Source organism: Thermobia domestica, chromosome 1, assembly GCF_964235325.1.
Source record: "Thermobia domestica chromosome 1, izTheDome1.hap1.1, whole genome shotgun sequence".
NCBI classification, from domain to species: domain Eukaryota; kingdom Metazoa; phylum Arthropoda; class Insecta; order Zygentoma; family Lepismatidae; genus Thermobia; species Thermobia domestica.
In genome coordinates this window covers 33,699,654-33,722,850 of record NC_137454.1, presented here as the reverse complement: position 1 = coordinate 33,722,850, position 23,197 = coordinate 33,699,654, and the positions used below count along the sequence as shown (strand labels likewise).

The window sequence follows — 23,197 nt, the reverse complement described above, 5'->3', positions numbered from 1 at the left end:
GTCCTACCATGCAAATGCCGGAATTGTATCTACTATAGAGGCCCTAGTCGATACCTTCCCAAATCCTTTCCATTGTTGTTGTTGTTAGATATCCAGTATAAAAGGGCCTCTGAGCTGTATCTGCTGATTGTTCAATAAATAAATAAATAAATAAATAAAATGTCTTTTTTTTCTATCCAGGATACAATAGATATTCTGCATCAACACACTTCAAAAGCTTCCTACTTTTACTTCTCCATCTTTCAAAGTGTCCACGCTTCTGGTCTGTAATGCGCTATGCTCTAGTAAGTCCTGATGAAGCTTTCCTTTATGTTTACCAAAATGCTTTAGAAAGTTACAATCCCTTTCTTCTTGCACCATTCTTCGCTTAAGCTATTCATTTCAATCAAATCACTTGACTTTTTACCTCCAAGGCAATCAAAACAGGGTTTACATAATCTATTTTCTTCTTTTCCAAGCTTACATTTGACTCTTATCGTTCCTTGACTTTCGCTTCCCTGTTTACTCTCATTTCACATAATTCCGTCAGTAACATGTTTAACCATGAAAGACTGACGAAATTCTCCACCGTTTTCTGCCATGGGCGCTATGTCATCACATATGTCTTTGATATGCGAAACTATCAAATATGAATGGAACTGTTCTAATACTAAATCAATAAACACCTTAAGTATTACTTGATACTAATGAAAGAGGAAGCAATCGATCCTTTAACACACCAGACCTTCTGTAGATGTGAACTCTATAACGCACAGAGCGAAAAAGTGACTGGACCGCGACTCGAACCCAGGACCTCCGGCATACCGTGCCGATGCGTTAACTACTACGCCACTCAAGTTTGCTTTCCAGAACAGCCAAACACTCTCTCACTCTCGAGGTCGGTCCTCTCCACTTGGACCACGTACCACAGAACAACTGTGATTGGACAATCCCTGTGTCCATATGTTGAGCATCTATGACGGAAAACATAGCAGTGGTTCTCTGGTACAACCAGGGTGTCTACTGAGTTTTATTTTCTATATTCCAACATATTTAGTATAACTATCAGCAAAATTCCTGTACTTAATACAAAGTTTTTATAAAGTTCTTTGGGAATAATCACACTCTTGATGATTTCAGGTTTGTAATTGTTTTACCATGAAAATAATATTTTATTTTTAATAAATTTAATTAATTTTGATTTTTTTAAAAATACAATGATTTTTTTAAACTTTTTAAAAGGGCCTCCGAACTCCTCTCACAGCCCTCCACTCCACCCACTGCTTTAAATGTCTAATTACAAAATGTACATACAACTCTTTTGACTAATTACTAGTTTCAGGATTTTTCCAGTATGTAGATCAAAATTCCAGCATATTTCCAGTATCAAAATTAAATCCCAGTATAATTCAAGTATTTCCAATATCAGTAGACATATTGTACAACCCACGTTGTCCGAGTGGATAGCACAGACTCGAAAGTGAGTGACTGCTCTGGGAAGCGGACTGGGTGGCGTAGTGATTAACGCATCGGCACAGTATGCCAGAGGTCCCGGGTTCGAGTCCCGGCCCAGCCAGTCACTTTTTAACTCTTTGTGAATTACTTGACATCTTTGAAACTAGCATAAAATGTATTTCTTTACTAACCATATTTCTAAGTCTTGCGGACTTCACTGTCTGGGTCATTGACAGGGTTTGAAAAAACCCGGGTTTTTTTGAAAACGCCCAACCCACCTGGGCCCATGTGGGTTTTTTCGGGTATTTTCGGGTTTAATCGGGTTTTTTCGGGTTTAATTGGGTTTTTTCGAAATATTTCAATGTCTTTGAGGTAAAAGTGTTAAAATGAGATTTATATTTCAAGATTATCATTGTCACAACTTGCAACAATTTTCTATTCACTGCTGTTTTGAAAAAATGACCGCCATTTTGAAATTTTACGTTAGATCGCCGCCAAAATATATACAGGTAATTTAGAGTGTCTCGTGCTTATATTTTAAAAATTTCAACGTAAAAGACCGAAAATTGCACTTTGTAGCGTGGATATCAGCTATATTTTTTAAAGCCACTATTTTGAAATTGTACGTTGGTATGCCGCCAAAATCTATACAGGAAAATTAGTGTGTCTCGTGCTTGTACCCTGAAAATTTAAACTTAAAGCATCGAAGGTGGTACCCTGTAGTATGTGTGGGACAGGCAGACGAACGAACAAATGTAGATCGAATCATCCCAGAAGCCTCACTGACGTTTGCAAAAATATGAACATTAAATATATTAATTTAACAGCGTAAAATAAATGGTTTTATTTGAAGGTCACTTTCGATATTTTGTGCGTTCAATTAGGAGAAATTCCCGAGCAGTTGTTGCAAGACGTTTCTTTCCAGAAAATTAATTTTTAAAACAATTGACAAAGATATAGTTCATATTTTATAAAATAAATGTTTCAAAATGTCTTTATGAAATTAAATATCTTCCAGCGTAAAATAAACAGTTTTATTGTTGAAGTATTCAGTTCTGATGCTTTGTGCGTTCAATTGCGGGAATTTCCCGATCACTTTTTTTCCCTCGAAAATGCAGCTTTCTTTACTGTACATCAAAACTTCCACTAGTACGGAAGTTTGAATTCAGCACTTAAAGTAGTAAGTGTTACGTAGTTTTCCGAACTCTGAGCATTAAGCTTCTTAAATTTGACAAGAATTTTTACGCTATTGTTGGTGTTGATTCTAAAGAATGCTTATTTGAAGAGTACCAACAAATAACTGAACTAAACTGTTATTGTTGGAAAACTAAATTTTACTGAAGAATACTTGTGGAGGTTGGCAAGATGGCGTAGAATGTTCTACACAATGGAGCGTCATGCTCTTCAATTATTTCAATTTCATTTTTAACAACAATTTCAATTTTGGACATAATTTAGTGCATTACAATTTTTATAGTGATTTACATATTTTTTGTATGTTCTACGCTTCTGCCTTCCTTTTTACTTCACAAACTAGTGTGGAAACATAACTACTTGAAACAGGCCAATTCGTCCATTTTGGAACGGGCCATCTTTTACAATTATAATAACAACAAAAATATTTAAAACAATTCTAGTGAAGCAGTCAACTTGGCCTTAGTGCTGTGACTTTTAATTATAAAATCTCCCGCGAGGAGATGAATAGAATAGAATAGAATACTTGTGCTACAAGAAATAATACTAATAGTTTTACTAATGCACTACATATTTACTGGTAGTACCGGCACATATGGCTTTAAACTCGTCAAACGTAGGGGAGATCGGGGCACATTGTCACAAGAGGCACGTTGTCACAGTAGCAATTCTGAAAAAAAGCGAAAACATTAGCGCGCCGGTGCAGCTTTCTTGTTTACTTACTAGATGTCACTACTAACTGTACTCGTTTGGAGATGCGCGGGAACAACAGTGCTGCGTCAGTTGAACTTTGTCTGTTTTCAGTGCCGGAATGTAAATTTTCCGAGTCCTGAAATTGCTGTTTTGTGTGTTCGTGAAAGCGGTAGAAGCAAATATTTTTGTGTGTTATGTAGGTTACAAATAGAGCTTCATGATGTGCTACTTTGAATGCGCCTAATCTTGTCGTTTGGTATAGATATTTTGTAAAAAGAGTAATGGCGACACGTGGAGCAAGTTGTCACAAATAAGACGGGGTATGTTGTCACTGTGACAGTGTGCCACACTGTGTGTTATGTATGATACAAACGATAGGGTTATCTCTGTTTCGCAGACAGTGAGAATATACAAAAGAAAGACAGAGAGGAAAGCACCACCAATGGAAGATCTACTGGTTGCAGCAAGAGCTAGGAAAAGAAATAACAACCCCATATCAATACGTAAGCCTAAAGCTGCTAAAGAATTTAATGTCCACTATACAGAACATTGACAAGATTTTGTACACGTGATACAGATGGCGAACTACAGTTCGGCCAATGCTCATTTACATTAGGTTACTCTTCGTATTACTAGGAAGAATTACTAGTATCATTCCACAACAAGCTTTGCACATATAATTTGGACTCAATACAAAAGAGGTACCAGACTGGTATCCGGTATTTCTGAAAAGATATGGTGATCTTGCTATAAGAACTCCCCAAGCAAATAGTTTTGCACCTATAAACAATGTCGCACGAAGGTCCAAAGATTACGATTCTTCCTCAGAGGACGACGATACATTGTGTTTAAATTATGGCGATCCATACAGTGCGAGTACACGTAGCGAGAAGTGGATTCAGTGCATTCGATGTACGGAATCGGCCTGCGAAAACTGAGGGAAGCAGAACTTGTTTTACGTGTGTATTAACTGTGAGTCTGACGATGACCTCCAGGTATGGTACTTTGTAGAAGCAAAAGGATAAACATTTTCAAACTAGTTTGCGGTGCGTACTAATAAAACGCAACTAAACTTCGTAATAATATTTACTCCTCTTCTAGCTATACAGTAGTCCTATCAGAGGAATTTGTTTCCAATTCATAAACTACAATCAGAATCAAATTAAATGCAATTGGCTAATTTTGTGTAGACCTATTGGAGACGTAGACTATGATTTGATAATTTCGTCATTTTGTTATGACCTTTCAGTTTGTAGTTTTGATTCCTTAGTTATGAGTTAGTTCTGTTTTCATGGCAGTTTTGGTTTTCCTACAAAGCTTGATGTAAGAATAAATTTTTTAAGTTGAGAAAATATAAGCTACAGGTCCTCCTACTTCCTTTCCTATTTAACAAGTATAGTTTCCCCTTTCATTTAATTATGTTTTGATTCTCTTTCAGACACTAAGTATTTAATGCTGATAACATTTACAGTCTTTTTGCATTAGTAATATTTACATTAATATCTACCAATTTCTGGAAAGTGCCACAAAAATAACATGTGACAATTTGCCCCATATATTGTGAAAACTTACCCCGCATATGGGGCACATTGTCACAACTGTATTGATCATAAAACATAGTACCTAAGTCCAGTTCAGAGCGAGGTACATTGGACAGAGACATATATGTTATACACAAGATAACAAAGTATGTGTATACTAAAAATTATAATTTTCGGCCTTACACGAGCATCACAAGAAAATAAAACGTGAAAATTGTGGCAATGTGCCCCGGTCTCCCCTATGAGGGATAACTTCCCTCGGCATAGCCGAGTCGGCGAGCACACTATTTACGGAAAGTGTTTTCTAAAATATAAAATTGCATTTTTTTCAAATAGGCTATAAGCATAATCAATACATTAAATTGTTATATAATTATCTCAAGCTAAGGTAAGGTTTCTTCATTTATTCAATGCATTCAGAACTTTATAAACGTCTTATGTAGAATGTTGTATACCTTAACGTGAAAGCATTTAATTCGCCCGAAGAAAGTCCAAAATTTGATAAAAATCACTTTTAATGTGATCAACTTACTTGTAGCAATAATATATTAACAAAAAGCTCAAAAACCCAGGTGGGTTTTAAGGTGGGTTTTTTCAGGTGGGTCCAACCCGAAAAAACCCGGTGGGTTTTTTCGGGCTGGGCCCACTTGGGCAAACCCTGGTCATTGATGACACGAAATTAGTTAGATTCTCCTTTCTATTCTTGAAGAATAAAATACTTAACTACTAGAAGACTGATAGGAATACCACAAATTAAAAAATAAAAAACAGTAATTGATCAACTTAAGCGACTGAACAGACGCATGATTACAATTACTAATTTGGACTAATCTAGATGATAAAGATAACTGTTCAGTTAGTGTCGAAATGCTAATGTGATGTGATGAGCTTGATGCGCATGCTCTAAAAGGACTCCGCTGAGGAATATCGGAATTACTAAAAATTTCGTCAATTACTAAATACCACATGTATACCAAGATTAGTCCAAGTGAATAATTGATAATCATTGCATACGCTATGAAATTAATTTTTAATTTGTATAAAAAAAAATTAATTACACATGAAATGATCACAAATTAGTGTGTATTAACTTTTATAACACTCATCAATCTTCTAATGGTGGTCACGGGTTTTATTCTTAAAGAATGAATAGAAGAGTTGAGTTGATTTTAGTTTAGCGTCCCTTTCAGCAGCGAGGCTATATAGACGTGGACCTACTGATTAACGTGGAATCCGAACCACATGAGCTCCCGCCGGGAACCGAACCCGGGTCTCCCGCGCCAAAGGCGCGTACGCTAACCGCTTAGCCACGAGGGAGCTCAGAATAAATAGAAGAATTCAACTGTAAGTCCCAATTCATAAATGACCCAGACGATTGAATCCGCATAGTTTTGAAGTACAGGATATGAAAAAAACAATTTCTACCACATAGAAACGTACAAAGTACGTATTTAGCAGTTTTAAAATATGTTCTGTGCTCTCTATCTAAAATTAATATTCTCTTCAGAAGTTACAACTAGATTCTTCAGATCTAGTAACACAAGAGACAAAAGGAACACACAGATAAGCATGTTATTCATTCAAGAAATACAATAAACACGAATACATATTTTTTCTCTAGAAACTTGTGCCACATTACACAATCTAAACTTAGGAATATGGAGTTACTTACTCTGCTTCTGAGCGAATCCGCCATGTTGCGTCTGGTGAATGCAGCAGCAGCACTGGGAGAAAGCTCATAGCCGTTCCTCATTTTGTACAACTGAATATTTTTAGCTATGTACTCAGCAAATTGAGTGGTATCTCCTGCCTCACCACAGACAGCCATCATCAGCTTCGAAGATATATTATAGATTTTATCTTCGTCTACAATTAAAAACAAACAACATTCTTCAATAAGGAATTGAAGAAATTGTATGTATTACACATATATCCAATAGAGAATATTTATACGCCGAGTATTTACCTCAACTGCCTGTTAAATCCTTAATTCAATTATATCAATGATTAAGTTGCCAGCTTTGTTGAACAGTTGAAGAAAAAAAGTTGTATATATCTTATTTATAAAAGTAACACTTTCTTAGGAACAAGTCATCCTCAACAAAACCTTGTACATCAATCAGTACTGAATTATGACGACCGGCTGGAAAGATTCTATAACTGTTTACAGTTGATCTACAAGTTTTTGGTTGTGGGTGATTTGTTACTACGAAAAAATATGATTTCTATTAATAAGATATGTAACTTATTTCTTCAACACTTCGACAAAGATAGCAACCTTGTCACTGTATAATCGTATATTAGGGACACATCATACATACATTTGACACGTAAACCTGCAAAACTTACTAATAATTATCAAACTTCTTCCTTTCCTTAGGTATTTTGTAAATTAATTTTTTTATTATTATACTATTATTTTATAAATTACTTACACTTTCTCCAATGTGTGTAAAGATACATATACGTACATATATCAGTTTTTATTTTCTCAATTTATATTTTGTGTAGCAAATTAAGATCAAATTTTAATTTGTATTGCAATTTGTAAATTTTGTATCGCATTTTCTGTACTATAATGAGCAACTGGGCGGTGCTGTGCAACCAGTCAACCCACAAAATGAGTTAACCCTACTGGAAGGTTCGAACATATGTAAGGAACACACTAAAAAAATCCTGGTAACGCGTTTGCGATCGGTCTGCCATCTATAAAGAGAAAAGTCAACCCACATACGGTAATATCTTATGGGGTCGAGAGACCTATAACTGCGATTTCCCCACAACTGACTCGTTGTGGGTTGAATGGTTGTTGCATAACACCACCCAATTGTGGAATAATTAAGAGAGTCCCTTTGATCAGAATGTTATTTGAGTTAGGTTCGTGCCGTCTCGCGAGGGGAAATCTCGTACTGTATGCTGTTTTAAAAGGAGCGTAAATGGATATCCAATATATTAGTACTTCAAATGAAAAGCGAAAAGAAAAGGGAAAGAAAGACGGGTGTATTTTCTCTATATCTTTGGCGCTGAAGAATGCCGTCACTGTTTCAGTGATCCACAGTACGCACTTCCGCGTTTTACTAACCATATCCATGCCTCATTTATGCTGCACTATATATCGGCTAAGTCCAATATAGTTTGAACTTATTTTCTCTACTATTAATGCGCCTTTTCTTCAAGAGACCTTTTTTATTATACACTCAGAAACAAGGATAGGATGACCCCAAAATCTGAAATGGAAAATGTCCCAGTAGCAACAAACCGACAAAGGGAATGAAAGAGAGTGGGAAACTGTTTTGTAACCCTGAGTCGAGGCATCATTTCTTACAGCAACCGAGTCTTCAAAGAAACGTTTCTTGAAATAATAGTAATATTTATCAGCTTGCTCTTTATTTTAGCTTCCGTGATAATAATGAAAGATACATCGACAGGGTGTCTACTGAATTTCATTTTCAAAATTCCAGTATATTTCCAGTATAATCTGTACAACTATCAGCAAAATTCCTGTACCTAATACAATGATTTTTTTTAAAAAAAGTTCTCTAGGAATAATCACGCTCTTGATGATTCCAGGTTTGTAATTGTTTTACCATCAAAAGAATACTTTTAATAAATTTAGTTAGCCGTGATTTTTTTTTAAAAAATACAATGACTTTTTAACATTTTTAAAGGGCTTCCCAACTCCCCTCACAGCCCTCCACTCCACCCATTGCTTTAAATGTCTGATTACAAAATGTATACAACTCTTGCTTTGGAAAAATTTAGAATCTCAATGGATACAAAACTGTTTCTAAACAATTACAAAAAAGTATTGTTGACAAATTACCAGTTTCATTATTTTTCCAGTATGTGGGTCAAAATTCCAGTATATTTCCATTATTTCCAGTATCAAAAATTCCAGTATAATTCAAGTATTTCCGGTATTAGTAGACACCCTGATCGCAATTTGATACATTTTTCAAGTTGTATCACATTTCCATGACTTTGCATCGCAAACTGCGATGCGATATCGCTTTAAAAAACGCTTACATACATATGTATATATACTTCTGTACATCTGGAATTTCCTATGTACGCTTGTAATTTATACTATGTATAATGTAATTTTTCCTTTCTTTCAGTAAACTTTATATTTAAAAAATCAGATCGAGACATATAGGGCACTTTTACTATACAAATATTCCACATTTATTCTGGATTTCATTCATTCTGGACATCATACAAGATGGATGATTAAGGTATCTCTAAATTTCAGAAGGGATTCCTCTAAGAACAGGCAAAAGAAAGAAAAAAAAATGTATATCAACATATATGTAATGCTCCACCATTCCGGAGATTACAAGTTGTTCGAGAATATGTTCACTATATGATAGGACTTCCATCATGCAGGAACATGATGATCAGTAACACTTTCTCTAGTAATCTGGCGCCCACCGTGGGACCATGTCCATGTCAATGCCCCCTTCCCGAGTGCCGTGTGTCATTCCCAAAGTTACAATAACTAAATATTACTCCTATTAGCTGTTATCATTGCACCTTTCTCCCATACTACGCCTACGGTACTGTGGTCACTTGATTTTAACATATCAACGTGTCTCTTAGGCTCACCGATGATCTGTCCACCTCTACTGCTGTACTATGTAGATGTACCGTGTCTTATCATTCATCCTCTCTATCTCACAAACGATCCAATATCTGGAATGAACCTAAGGAACACACAGAAGCCCGTGCCTACCCAAAGATTTTGAAAAATAGAAACGTCAAACAAGGCAATAAATATATTTCTGTTGCAAAGGAACAAAGCTAATACATTTATATTTCACAAGAAACAATGTTAATTAAGCATATTATTTAATAAACAGCATCAAGTACTACTGCAAAAATTATCTCCGAAGCGTTATTTCTTTGAGCTTTCGAACATTTTCTTGAGTGGTAACAATAAGAAACATTGGTTGACAAATCAACTGGAAAATATGTGAAACATACTTAGGTCTTACCCCCGCCTACCCTCTGATGAATGAAACCCTTCGTTAGCTTACGAAAAGGAAATGAATGACCTGAGCTTTGTTGCCAATTTAACATCAGTCGTTTGACCTTGATCAGTGAAGATCGTAGGCTACTTAGAGTGGCTAACAAGATAAAGCACAGCGAAGACCGTGAAATAATTCATTGTGGCAACACTTCTGCATCCAACAATTGAAAGATCTCGGCCGCAGCAACTTGTTTCTCTTCTTTCGAGGGAGATACGGGAAATCATATATCGACAGCAGCGCCAGAAGAGGCACAGTTGAAATAGAAAGGCTCTAGCTAATAATGACAGAATCCAGAATGAACTTCTAAAGATCACTGCAAGCTATCTTTCTGATAAACTTGGCAAATCCTACTAAATGCATTTTTCTTACAATTTCTCGCAAGAAAAAAAATGAAATCTTTTAAGTTTTACGTCCCACGGTTATGCCGGTTAGGCTAAAGGAGACGGTGATGATGAGAGATGAGTGAAATGGTGGAATAAAGAAAGTGGGAGGAAACGTGAGAACCCCGAGAAAACCCACGAGCACGGTGTTTGTCCACCACAAAGTCCACACGGCGCGAGCTAGGATCGAACCAGGAACCCCAAGCACCGGAGGTGAACGCTCTACCACTGAGCCACCGCGCCCCCACTCTCGCAAGAAATATCTATTAAACAAGAGTATTATTAATATACTTGATCAAAATGTACAAGTGATGATCATCTTGGAATTACATTACAATCTTACTTTCAGTGAACACATTCTCTTAATGTTTTATATATATATATGAATGTTAGGAATATTGTACAGATTTACAGAAATGCAAAATTAGACAGTAGTAGCAACTTACTATACCAGAGTGATTTCTCCTGTAATGGAATATTATTCGCCTATTTGGTCTAAGGCTTGTCGCACATACTTTCTTAAACTAAACGACGTTTTTAATTTCAATAGGGCCATTGTTCGTCACTGAGATAAAAAGAGTTCCAGTTAATGAAACTATTAGGAAAACACTTAATATAGCATCACATATTCGTCTCAAAAGGATATTCTGTTGTTTTTCATAAAATGGAATATTCAATTGTCATTCTCTACCTCCCCAAGTTAATTTCAGAGCATCCACTCACAGTACACGTAATTTGAGTCTACTTTAAAAGAAACGGACCTGCAATAATCTCATCCGATCCGCCTTGTGCCAAATTCAGTTGCAAAATAGTAATGCAAGTATTTTTAGTATTTCAGTTGATATACTGTTGCTTTATGTTACAAGCAACATATTTTTAGTGTAAAATGGCCAACATACCGTATCTGTAATCCAATGGGATTATTGTCCAAGGAAGTCATAATTGTCCAAGTAATACTTGGGGTAAGTTTCCCACACCGAATTAATGCTGAGCTCCCTCATGGCTATGTAGATAGCGTACGCGCCTTTGGCGGGGAGACCCGGGTTCGATTCCAGGAGGGAGTTTATGTGGTTTAGACTCCACGTTAAGCAGTAGGTCCACGTCTGACATAGCTTCGCTGCTGAATGGGACGCTAAACTTAATTCAATTCAATTTAAAAAAACGTATTGACGTGCACAGTGGCTCAGTGATGGCGTGGTTACCGCTGGTGCATGTGATCCCTGGCTAAATACGAGGAAGGGCTGGAAAATCCACGAAATCAAAAAGAAGAAAAAAAATCTGAAACATATCATTGTAGTCATCAGAAAGGTCACATTGTGAATCTCTATCCCATATATGATCAATTTATCATTGTTACTTCATTTGTTACAGGTTCTGTAAGAAGATATGGCGGAGGATCTAAGGAAATTCGAGAAGAATGAGCTTCGCAGTGTCATCAAGTTTTTTGTGCTGCAAAACAAATCCTCTATGGAAATTCATAAAATTTTACAGGGCACTTTGGGGGAACATGCTCCTGGATATACAACAGTAGCGAAGTGGGTGAGGTGTTTTAAGATTGGTCATCGTGAGACTGAAGATGAACCTCACTCAGACAGACCTTCAAGTGTAGTGACCACGGAAAACATCGACAAACTGCATGACATGATCACGGAGGATACGTGCATATCGGCCAAAAACATTGCTGCGTGTGTGGGCATAACGAGTGAGCGTGTGGGTGTCATAATAGCAGAATATTTGGACATGCGGAAGGTCAGTACCAAATGGATCCCAAAATGTTTGAATACTGACCAGAAGAGAACATGGGCGCAGATGTTATAGGAAATTTTGCAAAAGTTTCAAAACCCTGGTGAGTTCTTGCGCAGATTGGTGACAGAAGATGAAACATGGCTGCACTTCTATGATCAAGAGACAAAACAGCAATCCCTAGACTGGCGCCACAGTAGATCTCCTCGACCAAAGTAATTACGAAGCTAAAGATCAGCTGGGAAGGTGCCTGCATCGGTGTCTTGGGATAAGGACGATGACATCCTTATCAAATATCTTAAAATGGGTGAAACCATCAATGTTCGGGTTTATTCCGACTACTGAGCTGAAGGAGGCTCTGAAGAAAAAACGTCGGGAAATAATGAGCAGTGGTGTTCAGTTTCTCCAGGACAATGCACCCTCCCACAAGGCTCATCAAACGATGCAATTGCTGGTGGATCTGGGCTTCACCTATGTACCTCACCCATCCTACTCATCTGATCCGGCCCCCTCCGACTATCACCTCTTCACACATCTCTTCCGACTATCATCTCAAAGGCAAACATCTTTCATCCGATGAGGCACTCATTGCGGAGGTGGAGGGCTGGTTACCACAACAGGACAAGACCTATTTGCAAGGGTAAGAAATGTTACAACATCGTTGTGAAAAGTGTATTGAGCTTCAGGGCCAATACGTTAAATAGTGTATTAAAATGGCTCTTCCAGGTAAATTTCTTCTTGATTTCATGAACTTTCCAGCCTCCCCTCGTAAGTTTGTGGTAGACAACATTGTGTCCGTGGTTTTTTTGGGGGAGTACTCCCATTTCCTTCCACTTTCTCATTTCACAAATTCTTCCATCATCATGCACTTGTCTTAATCATCGTCTCTCTTAGCCGAAAACGGCATAATCGTGGGACGTTATATTTCATTTCATTTAATTCAAAAAACGGTATTCATGCTAACTAACCCATATTATTAATAAATTTTATTCCTGGCAACTTTAGTCTACTCCCCTTCACTCTTCTACCATACGGACGTTATTCATGGAAGATACTAGGTGCACATAAAGAACATGGGGATATTTCTTCATTAAAACTTACAGGTAAAATCTGTTAATTCAGAAATGAAATGTAATGGTCAAGAAACCTGTGTACATATGCGGAGAAAATATAAATTACTTGTGAACATAGAAACAACCTTTAAAATTTTGATTACTATACAGCAGTAACAGTCGTAGTGACTACCTAGCAGACGTTGATGCGTGCATTTTTGCGCTTATTTACTTGTATCCGCATACCCACTTCGGCAATGTCCCTACTCCCTACGAACGCACTACAATTCTATCAATCGGGACCTCTAGCTTCGCAAAATATGCAACTGGCTTCTTGTGACCACCTGGCACAGGTTGGTGTGTTTTAATGGCGTATTAATTTTCCAGGCATACAAATATATAAATCTGTACACAGATGAGGCAGGAGCAAAGAAAATAAGTGTAGAAGGCATTAGGAGATAAATAGTGAAAGAACAATTATTTCTGATGGTACCTTCTACTCTATCTGTTCCAAATCGGGCATCGGCACCAAAGGAACAGTAAACAAGACATGAGGGAACAATGAAAACTACCACGAAGAAATTAGTTTTTCACTATTATACAAATTTCTCTCCGTATTCTTAATATGTATCAGACACTATACGGGTTATACTCGATTTGTCAAGTTCTAGACGCATCGGGTCGGAATACACGCTTATTCAGTACACTCTAACATAATCCTAACCTGTACTTAGGTAGAAGAGAAATCATAATAAACTGTTAATGCCCAGTATAAGTGTGCCAGATGTCAACTTGGGCCAAAAATGGGCCTGGAGTCTACAATGATTTTCGTGTGACTATGTCGGGAGAGACTTGGGGCACCAATGTGGCAACTTTCCAATTTGCCAGTACTGCTGAAGTAAGGTGTAACTGACCTAATAGTAATGCTTTTTTAATGCAATATGTAATTCAGTAATCCTGTGGGGATCTTTGGAACATTCCATTATCAATCATAGTACATTGCAATGACCTAAACATGTGAAAATACTGGAAGGTACTCGAATCATCTGGAACATTCTAGAAAGTTCTAAACCGGTACAGGGCAACAATTTGGTCATGATCATCTCTCATAGAGGCCTACATGTACACCACGTTTCATCGAAATCTGACACCATGAGGTTTTGGGCTTGGTTGATTTCACATGAAATGAACCTTAAACAGGCAACAGAACATAATATGACAACTTTTCAAATTCAGCGTCTTATCAACTAACCTAGAACGTGTATGTTGCAGTAATGGAGGAAAATACAGAAATATAGAGCGGAAACTAATAAAAGGGGAATTGCATATAAACCAATTTTATGGGGAACAAATGGCTAATCTTTCGCATATGGTGGCCCTGGATTAGACACACATGAAACTTTTTCAACGTTTTATTACTACTTACTTGTTATTTTAATATACCTTATGTAGAATTACTTATCTTTCATTTCCGTCTTTCACTCTTAATTGTCAATCAAAAATTTTTCTTATTTTCTTGCTTTCTCTGCTCTTCACTAGATAGTACTCATCTATATTGTATTGGTGTGCAAAATTAGTACCTTCCAACTGTTAAGTGTTGCACGCTATGCACTATTTAGAAATAACGAAAACAATTAATCTTTACTTTCTCACGTGTGTAACCAGCACTCTAACATCCTCCTAAAGTATAATGCAAATGAATTTTTAGAGAAGTGGCAGGTTGAGGGTGAAACCCCTCATCAAACACATGTTCCTGAGACATCAAAAATTACAAAACGCATACGAAAATACTTAATTCTATGCTAAGTTTCCTTATGTTTATGGAACTTATACTTATGTTCTTAAGCATACTTATGTTTATCAAACACAACCTCTTATCAGTAAATTAACTCTTATTGCACTAGAAAGTTTTTCTTAAGGGAGGAGATGCAGCAATAGGTGTAGAATGACTTTAGGAGGACTAGATATAACTACAACGTGTGCACATATGGCATAAAAAGTACAAAGGATAAAATAATAATCAACTTTTAATAACAAATAAATTTGTGCTCGGTGGCCAGTAAAAAGCACGAATGCTATCTAATCGAGTCAGGGTAGGAGCGTAGCAGAGGGTACCGAGCGGCAGCGAAGAGGTGCATCAGTATGGAGCAGGCACGTCGGTGACGGTGGATATAGGCACAAACGAGGATAATGTTTTCCCTGTGTCATAAAAACACATCCCTTGCATCTGGCACAACTTTGCGTTGATCACTTTGTGTGTTGTCTTTGCATAGCACTTCACGTACTACATGATAACGAGCACACTTTCCATCTCGTATCTCTACCTTATAATACTTGTAAGAGATAAGATCACTATATATTTTGGATATTTGTACAACCTTATTGTAAAATCAAATAACATACTCCTTACGGGGATTTTACAAATTTATGTCCCCATAAAATTGGATAGTATCCAACATTTTGGCCAATTTCACCATATTTAGTTCACACACAACTCCTCTTATTAGTTTCCAGAGTTGGCAAAAACCATGGTTTTTATTAAAAAAACAAAAAAAAACGGTTTTTTTGGTTTAAACCAGGTTTTTTTGGTTTAAACCAGGTTTTTATGGTTTAAATGATTTGCTCTATATATTCATATCATATATGGACAGAAATAAGTTTGTTTCGCCTTGATGTTATCATGCAACAACCGGGTTATGCTGGAAGGGGTCACATAAGCTTAAAGCGGAATAAAAACCGCTTCTCGAGTTACATCCGAGAGAAATTGTCCTCCATTTGAACTCGGAACCAGGACTAATAGGTCACAAATGCGATACGTCTGCCGACTCACTCACGAAGGAATCCTGATAAAAAAAATACGTTGTACTGATCTTTACATGCTTCTTAATATAACTGTCAAGAGTCATTTCAGAAGGACAAAAAGATAAACAGTTGCACAAGTGAAACCATTACACAGAATTAATTACATATGAACAATTTCAAAGTACGACGGAGTACAGAAGAACTAATCTAGTTCAAGTTAGTTAACAACGACTTTTAATCGTCCAAATTAAAGAAATACACCGACTTAATCTGCATATCAATAAGAAAAGGGAATAAAGATACGAATTATTTGAGTCCACTTTGGCTCAGACTCATTTATACATAAATAGATACCAAAGATACTTATTTCACTAAATGCCTCTCGCGGGGTCTGTATGACCCCCCCCCCCCCACACACACACACAAAAAGTACGGCATTTTCGATGTATTTTATCAATAGTAAACATTGAAACGAAACAATATTTAGAATTTTTCTTCGATTGCAATTACATAATAATAATAATAACTACAAAAAAATCACAAAATAAACATTTATAAACTTGTAAAAAAAAGTTGCTTTTGTAGTATAATCTTTTTTGAGTAATGAATGGGGAATTTAGGTCTGAATATAATACGAATAATATACGGGAGTGAAACGTGATAACCCACAAATGTGTGTTCATCAAGATTTTACAAACACTTACACTTTTACGAACATTTTTTTGTTTTTTGGTTTAAACCAGTTGGTTTTTCTGAAAAAACCAGCTGGTTTAAACCTTGGTTTAAACCACCTTGGTTTAAACCAACCAACCCTGTTAGTTTCCAATCTACATTTCTGTATTTATTATTATTATTAATACAGCATTCACGTTTTAAGTTAGTTAATAAGACAGTGGTTTTGAAACAGTGCCACATTATGCTCTATAGACTCTGTACCTAAACGGCATCAATACGTAAACTCAAAGTCCAGAATTCGACTTCGTTTTTTCCCCTAATTAATCACCCTACACTGATGATCATCATTACCTTTTTTGTTACTCTCATGTTGATATTTCGTCTGATTCTGTTCATTCTCTGTATATTTTGTACTTTAAGGCAGCCATCTGCAACAGCTAACCTGCTATAAATTTGTAAAATCCACGGAAAAAAATGTATTATTTGTTTTCACAATAAGATTGCACAAATAATCAAAATATATCGGGATCTTACCTCTTACATGTATAATAAGGTAGAAATACGAAATGGGAAGTGTGCTCTTTAGGATGTATTACTTCATAAGAAACACATGACGAAGTGAAGTAAATGTCTATGTAAAGACAGTGCACAAAATTTGATTTGATTTGGATTTCAGATCAGCGTCCCTGACATGTCGGCTTTGGACGGGGACGAGGGAAGAAGAAATTTTCTGCTAAAAATCATAATTATTTGTTAAACATTTGTTAATTCTGGGTACGTTAGGTATTTCACGGAAACTTAAATTTGTACTTACCTACACGGTTTGTACAGATCGGCCACGGATTTCAAAAACTTCAATATACTGCGTTCCCATTCTTTCCACTTCACAGATTACTACTCTTACGTAAACTACCCTTCCGTAATATAAACTCATTCCTTATGTAAACATTCTTTTTAAACCTAATTTCTGGCCCCCAAAACCCGTCACAACCTGTGTTCCTTTCAGCAGCGAGGCTATGTAACGTGGACCTACATCTCAACATAGAATACGAACCACATGAGCTCCCGCCAGGAATCGAACCTGGATATCTCACACTAAAGGCGTGTACGCCAAAGACTACCACATGCAAGGTATGTATCTTTATACCATACAAAGTGTTTTTTCACTATCCTCATTTATGTGTATAACCACAGTCGCTTCGCGCCTGCTTCATACGGACGCAATCCTCCGTAAGGTTCGAACCCTTCTGCTGCGCTCCTGTCCTTAGTACTAAGTTAAATAACATTCGTTCTTTTAGTGACAACCTAGCACATGTTGGTTGGTTTTTTGAAGTTGATTCGTCCTTTACGCACTCCAATCGTTATGTCACATCTGTAGACACTTTAGTTATACTCGGCCCTCCTAAAATCAGTTTGCACCCAGTAATGCCACTTCAACCTTAAGAAACACTTTCTAAGGCAGTAAGAGCGCATTTCCTGCTAAGACAAGTTCATATTTCATGAATACAAGAATTGTCAGCTGATATTTAGTATCTCCCCCAATCTTGCACATATAACTTGCACAGTATTATTTGCTTTACAAAATATAGCTGAGCGAAAGGTGTTAGAAGCCCCGCAGGGTCCGTTTTTTTTCTATCTTTATCACAATTTAGACAAAAACAAAGTACTCGGTTCTGGAGCCATGAAACTAGTTGGGGCAGATCCTAAATGCCATCCGAATTCTTTGTGTGGCAACGTAGATCATGATAGCATTTTCGTATATATTCTATAATTTTTGATTTACCAGAGACATATATTTCATTAACCAGTGTTCCACACCCAACTCGTTCTAAAAGCTGATTTACATAATACTGATAAATGAAATGAAATCTTACGCCTCCACAGGGAAGGTTCTAGAACACAGTCCCCCCCCCCCCCATATAGGTGAGTAGACATGATGGTTCCTTTCTATACCAACGTTTAATATTTAATCCAAATTGTATTGCCGAGCGAGCATGAGCGACTGAAGGCGGGTTAGAGCCCCGCAGGGCACGTTGTTTTCTGTCCTTATTACAGCTAAATGGGAAGGGAGACCTGTGTTCTAGAACCTTGCCCGTCCCATAGTTATGTCGGCTAGGCTAACGGGGAAAACATATTGCTGTAGTAGTGTTGCTCACAGTGTTGGATGCAAACATGAGAAGAAATGTTTTCATTATATCTAACTAGTGCATAGTTCGTAACGCTTAACGGTGGAAAGGAACTTAATTTGCGCACTAATAAAATGTAGATGGAATTTTGTATGTAGATGGAATTTTGTAATAACTAACTAACTAACTAACTCTATGGCCTATGGAACCCGGAGGTTCAATGCCGCGTTCACAAAAGCTCTCCACTGACTTCTATCCTTAGCTAACTGCATCCAGTTTCTACTCTGTATTCCAATCTCTGCGAGATCCATCTTAATATTGTCCTCCCATCTGCGCCTAGGTCTTCCTAATGGTCGTTTTCCGATTGGTCTTCCAATCAAAACTTTGAAAGCGTCTCTACTTTCTTCCATTCTAGCTACATGACCCGCCCATCTAAGCCTCCTAGATTTGACGACCCTAACAATGTTGGGTAAACCATATAAATTATGTAGTTCCTCGTTATGAAGTTTCCGCCATTCCCCATTCCCGTTCCTCTTGGGTCCGAATATTCGTCTCAGGATCTTGTTCTCAAATACTTTCAGTCTATGTTCTTCCCTCAGAGTAAGTGACCATGTTTCGCAGCCATACAGAACAACAGGCATGATTATCGTTTTGTATATTTTAAGTTTCAAATTCCTCGACAGAATTCGCGACGACAAGAGATTTTGAACCGAATAGTAACACGAATTCCCTGCTTTTAGTCGACATTTAATTTCTCCGTGAATATGATTTTCCTCTGTTAATATTGATCCTAGATATTTGAAAGTATCCACTTTATCAAAAGTATTATTTAGTATTTTAACGCATCCATAATTTGCTGTATTCCGGTTCCGACGCACTTCCATGTATTTAGTTTTCTCTGCATTTACTTCTAAACCCATGTCCCTGCAAGCGTTTAATAAGATCTCTGCATTTCTTTCTATTGTTCTCCTATCATCTCCTATTAAATTTACATCATCAGCATATGCCATAACCTGGTGAATACCGTTCAACTGTAAGCCCTGGTTGCTATCTTTGATTTTCCTTATAGCGTATTCCAAAACGAAGTTAAATAATAATGGCGACAACGCATCTCCTTGTTTCAGGCCATTTTCGACGTGAAAGCTCGTGGACAAAAAATTTCCTACCCGGACTTTATTTTGGGATTCATTTAAACATATCTTAATTAATCTAATTAGCTTTCTCGGTATTCCAAGTTCTGCAAGAACGTTGTATAATGTTTCTCTCCTAACCGAGTCGTACGCCTTTCTAAAATCAATAAATAGTTGATGTACCGGGGTATTGTATTCCCACTTTTTTTCGAGTATTTGGCGAATGGTAAATATTTGGTCGATAGTTGATCGATTTCGTCTAAATCCGCACTGATAATCTCCAATAATTTCATCTGCATATGGGGTCAGTCTTGCTAACAGAATATTTGAAAGGATTTTATAGGATGTTGACAGAAGAGAAATGCCTCGATAATTATTACAGTCAGTTTTGTCGCCTTTCTTGTGGATTGGAACAATGATTGATTCTTTCCACTCTTGTGGCAATTCTTCCTTGTTCCAGATAAGGAGAATGAGTTTGTGCATCTTGTTCCACAATTTTTCGCCTCCAGCTAAAATTAACTCAGCCGGAATTTCATCTACACCCGGAGATTTGTGTTTCTTTAATTTCTTTATAGCGGTTTCTACTTCTATTCGGTTGGGTTCTGGAATATACGGTTCTGCGGTGTGTATCTCCTTTTCTCCACGAACACTAGTTTTTGGTTGCGTGTTAAGCAAATCGTCAAAGAAATCTTTCCATCTATTTAAGATGCTATCCGTGTCAGTGAGAACTGTACCGTCAGATTTCTTTAATATATAAGCACGAGGTTGATAGCCTTTCTTAAATTCGTTGATTCCCTTATACATGTCCCGTATGTTTTTATTTTTACTATTATCTTCAAGTTCCTTAATTTTAGCTTTCAGAAAATCGCGTTTCTTTGTTCTAAAAGTTTTGGAAGTTTCCCGCCTGATATCTGCGAAATTTTGTGTAGTCATTTCATTCGGATTTTGTAGCCAGCGTAATTTTGCCTGTTTTCTCTTCTCTGCTAGTTTTATGCATTCCTGGTCGAACCATGGTTTGTTCCTACGTATTTCCGCGTGTCCCAATTTTTCTTTTGCTGAAATTTTAATGCTATCTCTAATTTCAATCCAGTTATCCTCAACACTAGTGCACTTCGAATCTTCTAAAGCCGAAAATCTATTCGAAACTTCAATCTGATATTCCTCTCTTACCTGGCTCTCTTCTAATTTCTTTAAATTGAATCTCTCCGTTTTCGGACAATGAATATTACCTTTATTCAACGATAACCTCTCTCGTATTATCGCCGCTACCAGGTAGTGGTCAGTGTCACAATCAGCCCCTCTAAATGACCGGACATCAATTATGCTAGATTGCCTTCTTCTATCTACTAAAACGTGATCAATTTGATTATGTGTTTTCCCGTCTGGTGATGTCCAAGTGTATTTATGAACGTCGCGATGTGGGAATTTTGTACTCTTCACGATTAGGTTTTTGGATGTTGCAAAGTTCACGAGTCTAACACCGTTGTCATTACTTTCCTTATGCAGACTTTCGTTCCCTATAATCGGTTTGAAAATATCCTCTCGTCCTACCTTCGCATTGAAATCCCCTAATAGAATTTTCATATGGTATCGCGGGAGTTGGTCAAATATCCGTTCCACTTCTTCGTAAAAACTGTCTTTTATATCGTCATCCTTATCTTCTGTTGGGGCATGTACATTTAAAACAATAATATCACACCACCGTCCCTTAAGAGTAATAAAAGAAAGTCTGTCAGTAACAAATTCAACCCGTTTAATTGCTGGTAATATACGTTTATGAACGAAAAACCCTGTTCCTAACTGGTGATTTTTATTTCCTTCCCCGTAAAAGAACGTAAAATTTCCGGAATTCTCAGATCCATTTCCTTCCCACCTAACTTCCTGAACTCCTACTACGTCCATCCTGTATTTCTCTAACTCCCTCGTTACGGATTTTAACGCGCCTACCCTATAAAGACTCCTAATATTCCATGTTCCAAATCTCATGTCCATTTTCTTTTGCTGAGGTCGTGCCAAGTTATCAGTCCTTGTCCGAGGCTTTTGTGAATATTTCTGAACAAGTGCTTTTTTTTACAGGATGAGGTTGTTAGCCCTACCCAAACCCCCAAGCTGGAGGACCACTCCTAGTCGGCTGTCCGCGACTGCTTATTCAGTATATTCGCAGCTAACCTCTATATCTAGAGGCCTTCTCCTCGATCCGCAACCTGAGGACGCGCCATGCCGTGGTGATAGGAACCCACGTTACACGGATTTTGTAATAAAGCGTGGGACGTAAAATTCAGAGATTTCATTTCAGTTTTTAGCTAGATACAAATTCATCAACATGTTATTTTGTAATAACATGTTGATAAATTTGTATCTAGCTAAAAACTGAAATGAAATCTCTGAATTTTACGTCCCACGCTAATGCCGGTTACGCTAAATGATGGCAAGACGGTGATAATGAGTAATGAATGAAATGGTGGAATGAAGATAGTGGTAGGAAACGGGAGAACCCTGAGGAAACCCACGCACACGGTTTGTCCAGCACAAAGTTCACTTGGCGGGGGTGGGATCGAACCAGGGATTCCAAGCACCAGAGGTGAACGCTCTACCACTATCGTGATAGAGCCACCGCGGCTCCTTGTATCTAGTGAAGAGCAAATGAAAGACTAATTGTACGTAAGTTATATTACAAATACATAATAAAGAACGCTGAAAACCATTTGTGTGTCTAATTCGGGGCGCCATCTGCAAGTTAGCATAATAAAAATGAATTCCTGCTTATTTAAATACGTCAGGTAAACTTTACAATACACGCTCCACCTGCGCATCGATACGTAGGGCCGCTTTAAAATGCTATAGTAGAGTATGGCGGGGTAAAGTAGAATAAGGTAAGGATTGGAAAGTTAGCTCGTTACAAAGTTTTGTTCCATTTACATAAAATCAATAAGAGTGTAATTTCTCGCTTCTGAATGAGTATACCATCTAGAGCGGGCACGGTAAAGTTAACCAAAGAGGTCTTTCTCTCTTCTATACACTTCATTTAAATTGAACTTCTGACAGCATGACATGCCACTGCATACTTACCGTCTTTCATAACAAGAATACTTTGAGCTGTTGACATATCCGCAGCCAACATTGCAAAATCCTTACAAGCAACTCCTAATAAGCACTCCATTTTGGATAATGGTGTTTTTGCTCTTCTAGAACTGTATGATAAATATATAAAACTATTTTACAGTTCCTAAACCGCACAATCGTACACAACGCCGTAGGAAAATTATAACTATTAATGCAATTCACCTATAGAACAAATGCCTATCATCCTAACATAGTTGCCAGGTCAAATTCAATTGCACCACCACGTCATCATTTGCCTAAATGGAAAAATAATAATTTCAAAGCTTAAAAATCA

The 23,197-nt window shown here is 37.2% G+C and overlaps 1 protein-coding gene across 1 annotated transcript in view; it reads right to left on the bottom strand.

The window, feature by feature from the left end:
• LOC145684402 (proteasome subunit beta type-2-like) overlaps positions 1-23,107 on the bottom strand; it is a 44,356-nt gene extending 21,249 nt beyond the window's left edge. Inside the window, exons 1-2 of the mRNA XM_081756701.1 lie at positions 22,870-23,107; positions 6,535-6,728 (exon numbers count right to left, since the gene is read on the bottom strand). Of these exons, the coding sequence (XP_081612827.1) occupies positions 6,535-6,728; positions 22,870-22,960 (285 nt within the window). The 5' untranslated portion in view covers positions 22,961-23,107. The remainder of the gene's footprint in view (positions 1-6,534; positions 6,729-22,869) is intronic.
• Between the last annotated feature and the right edge of the window lie 90 nt (positions 23,108-23,197).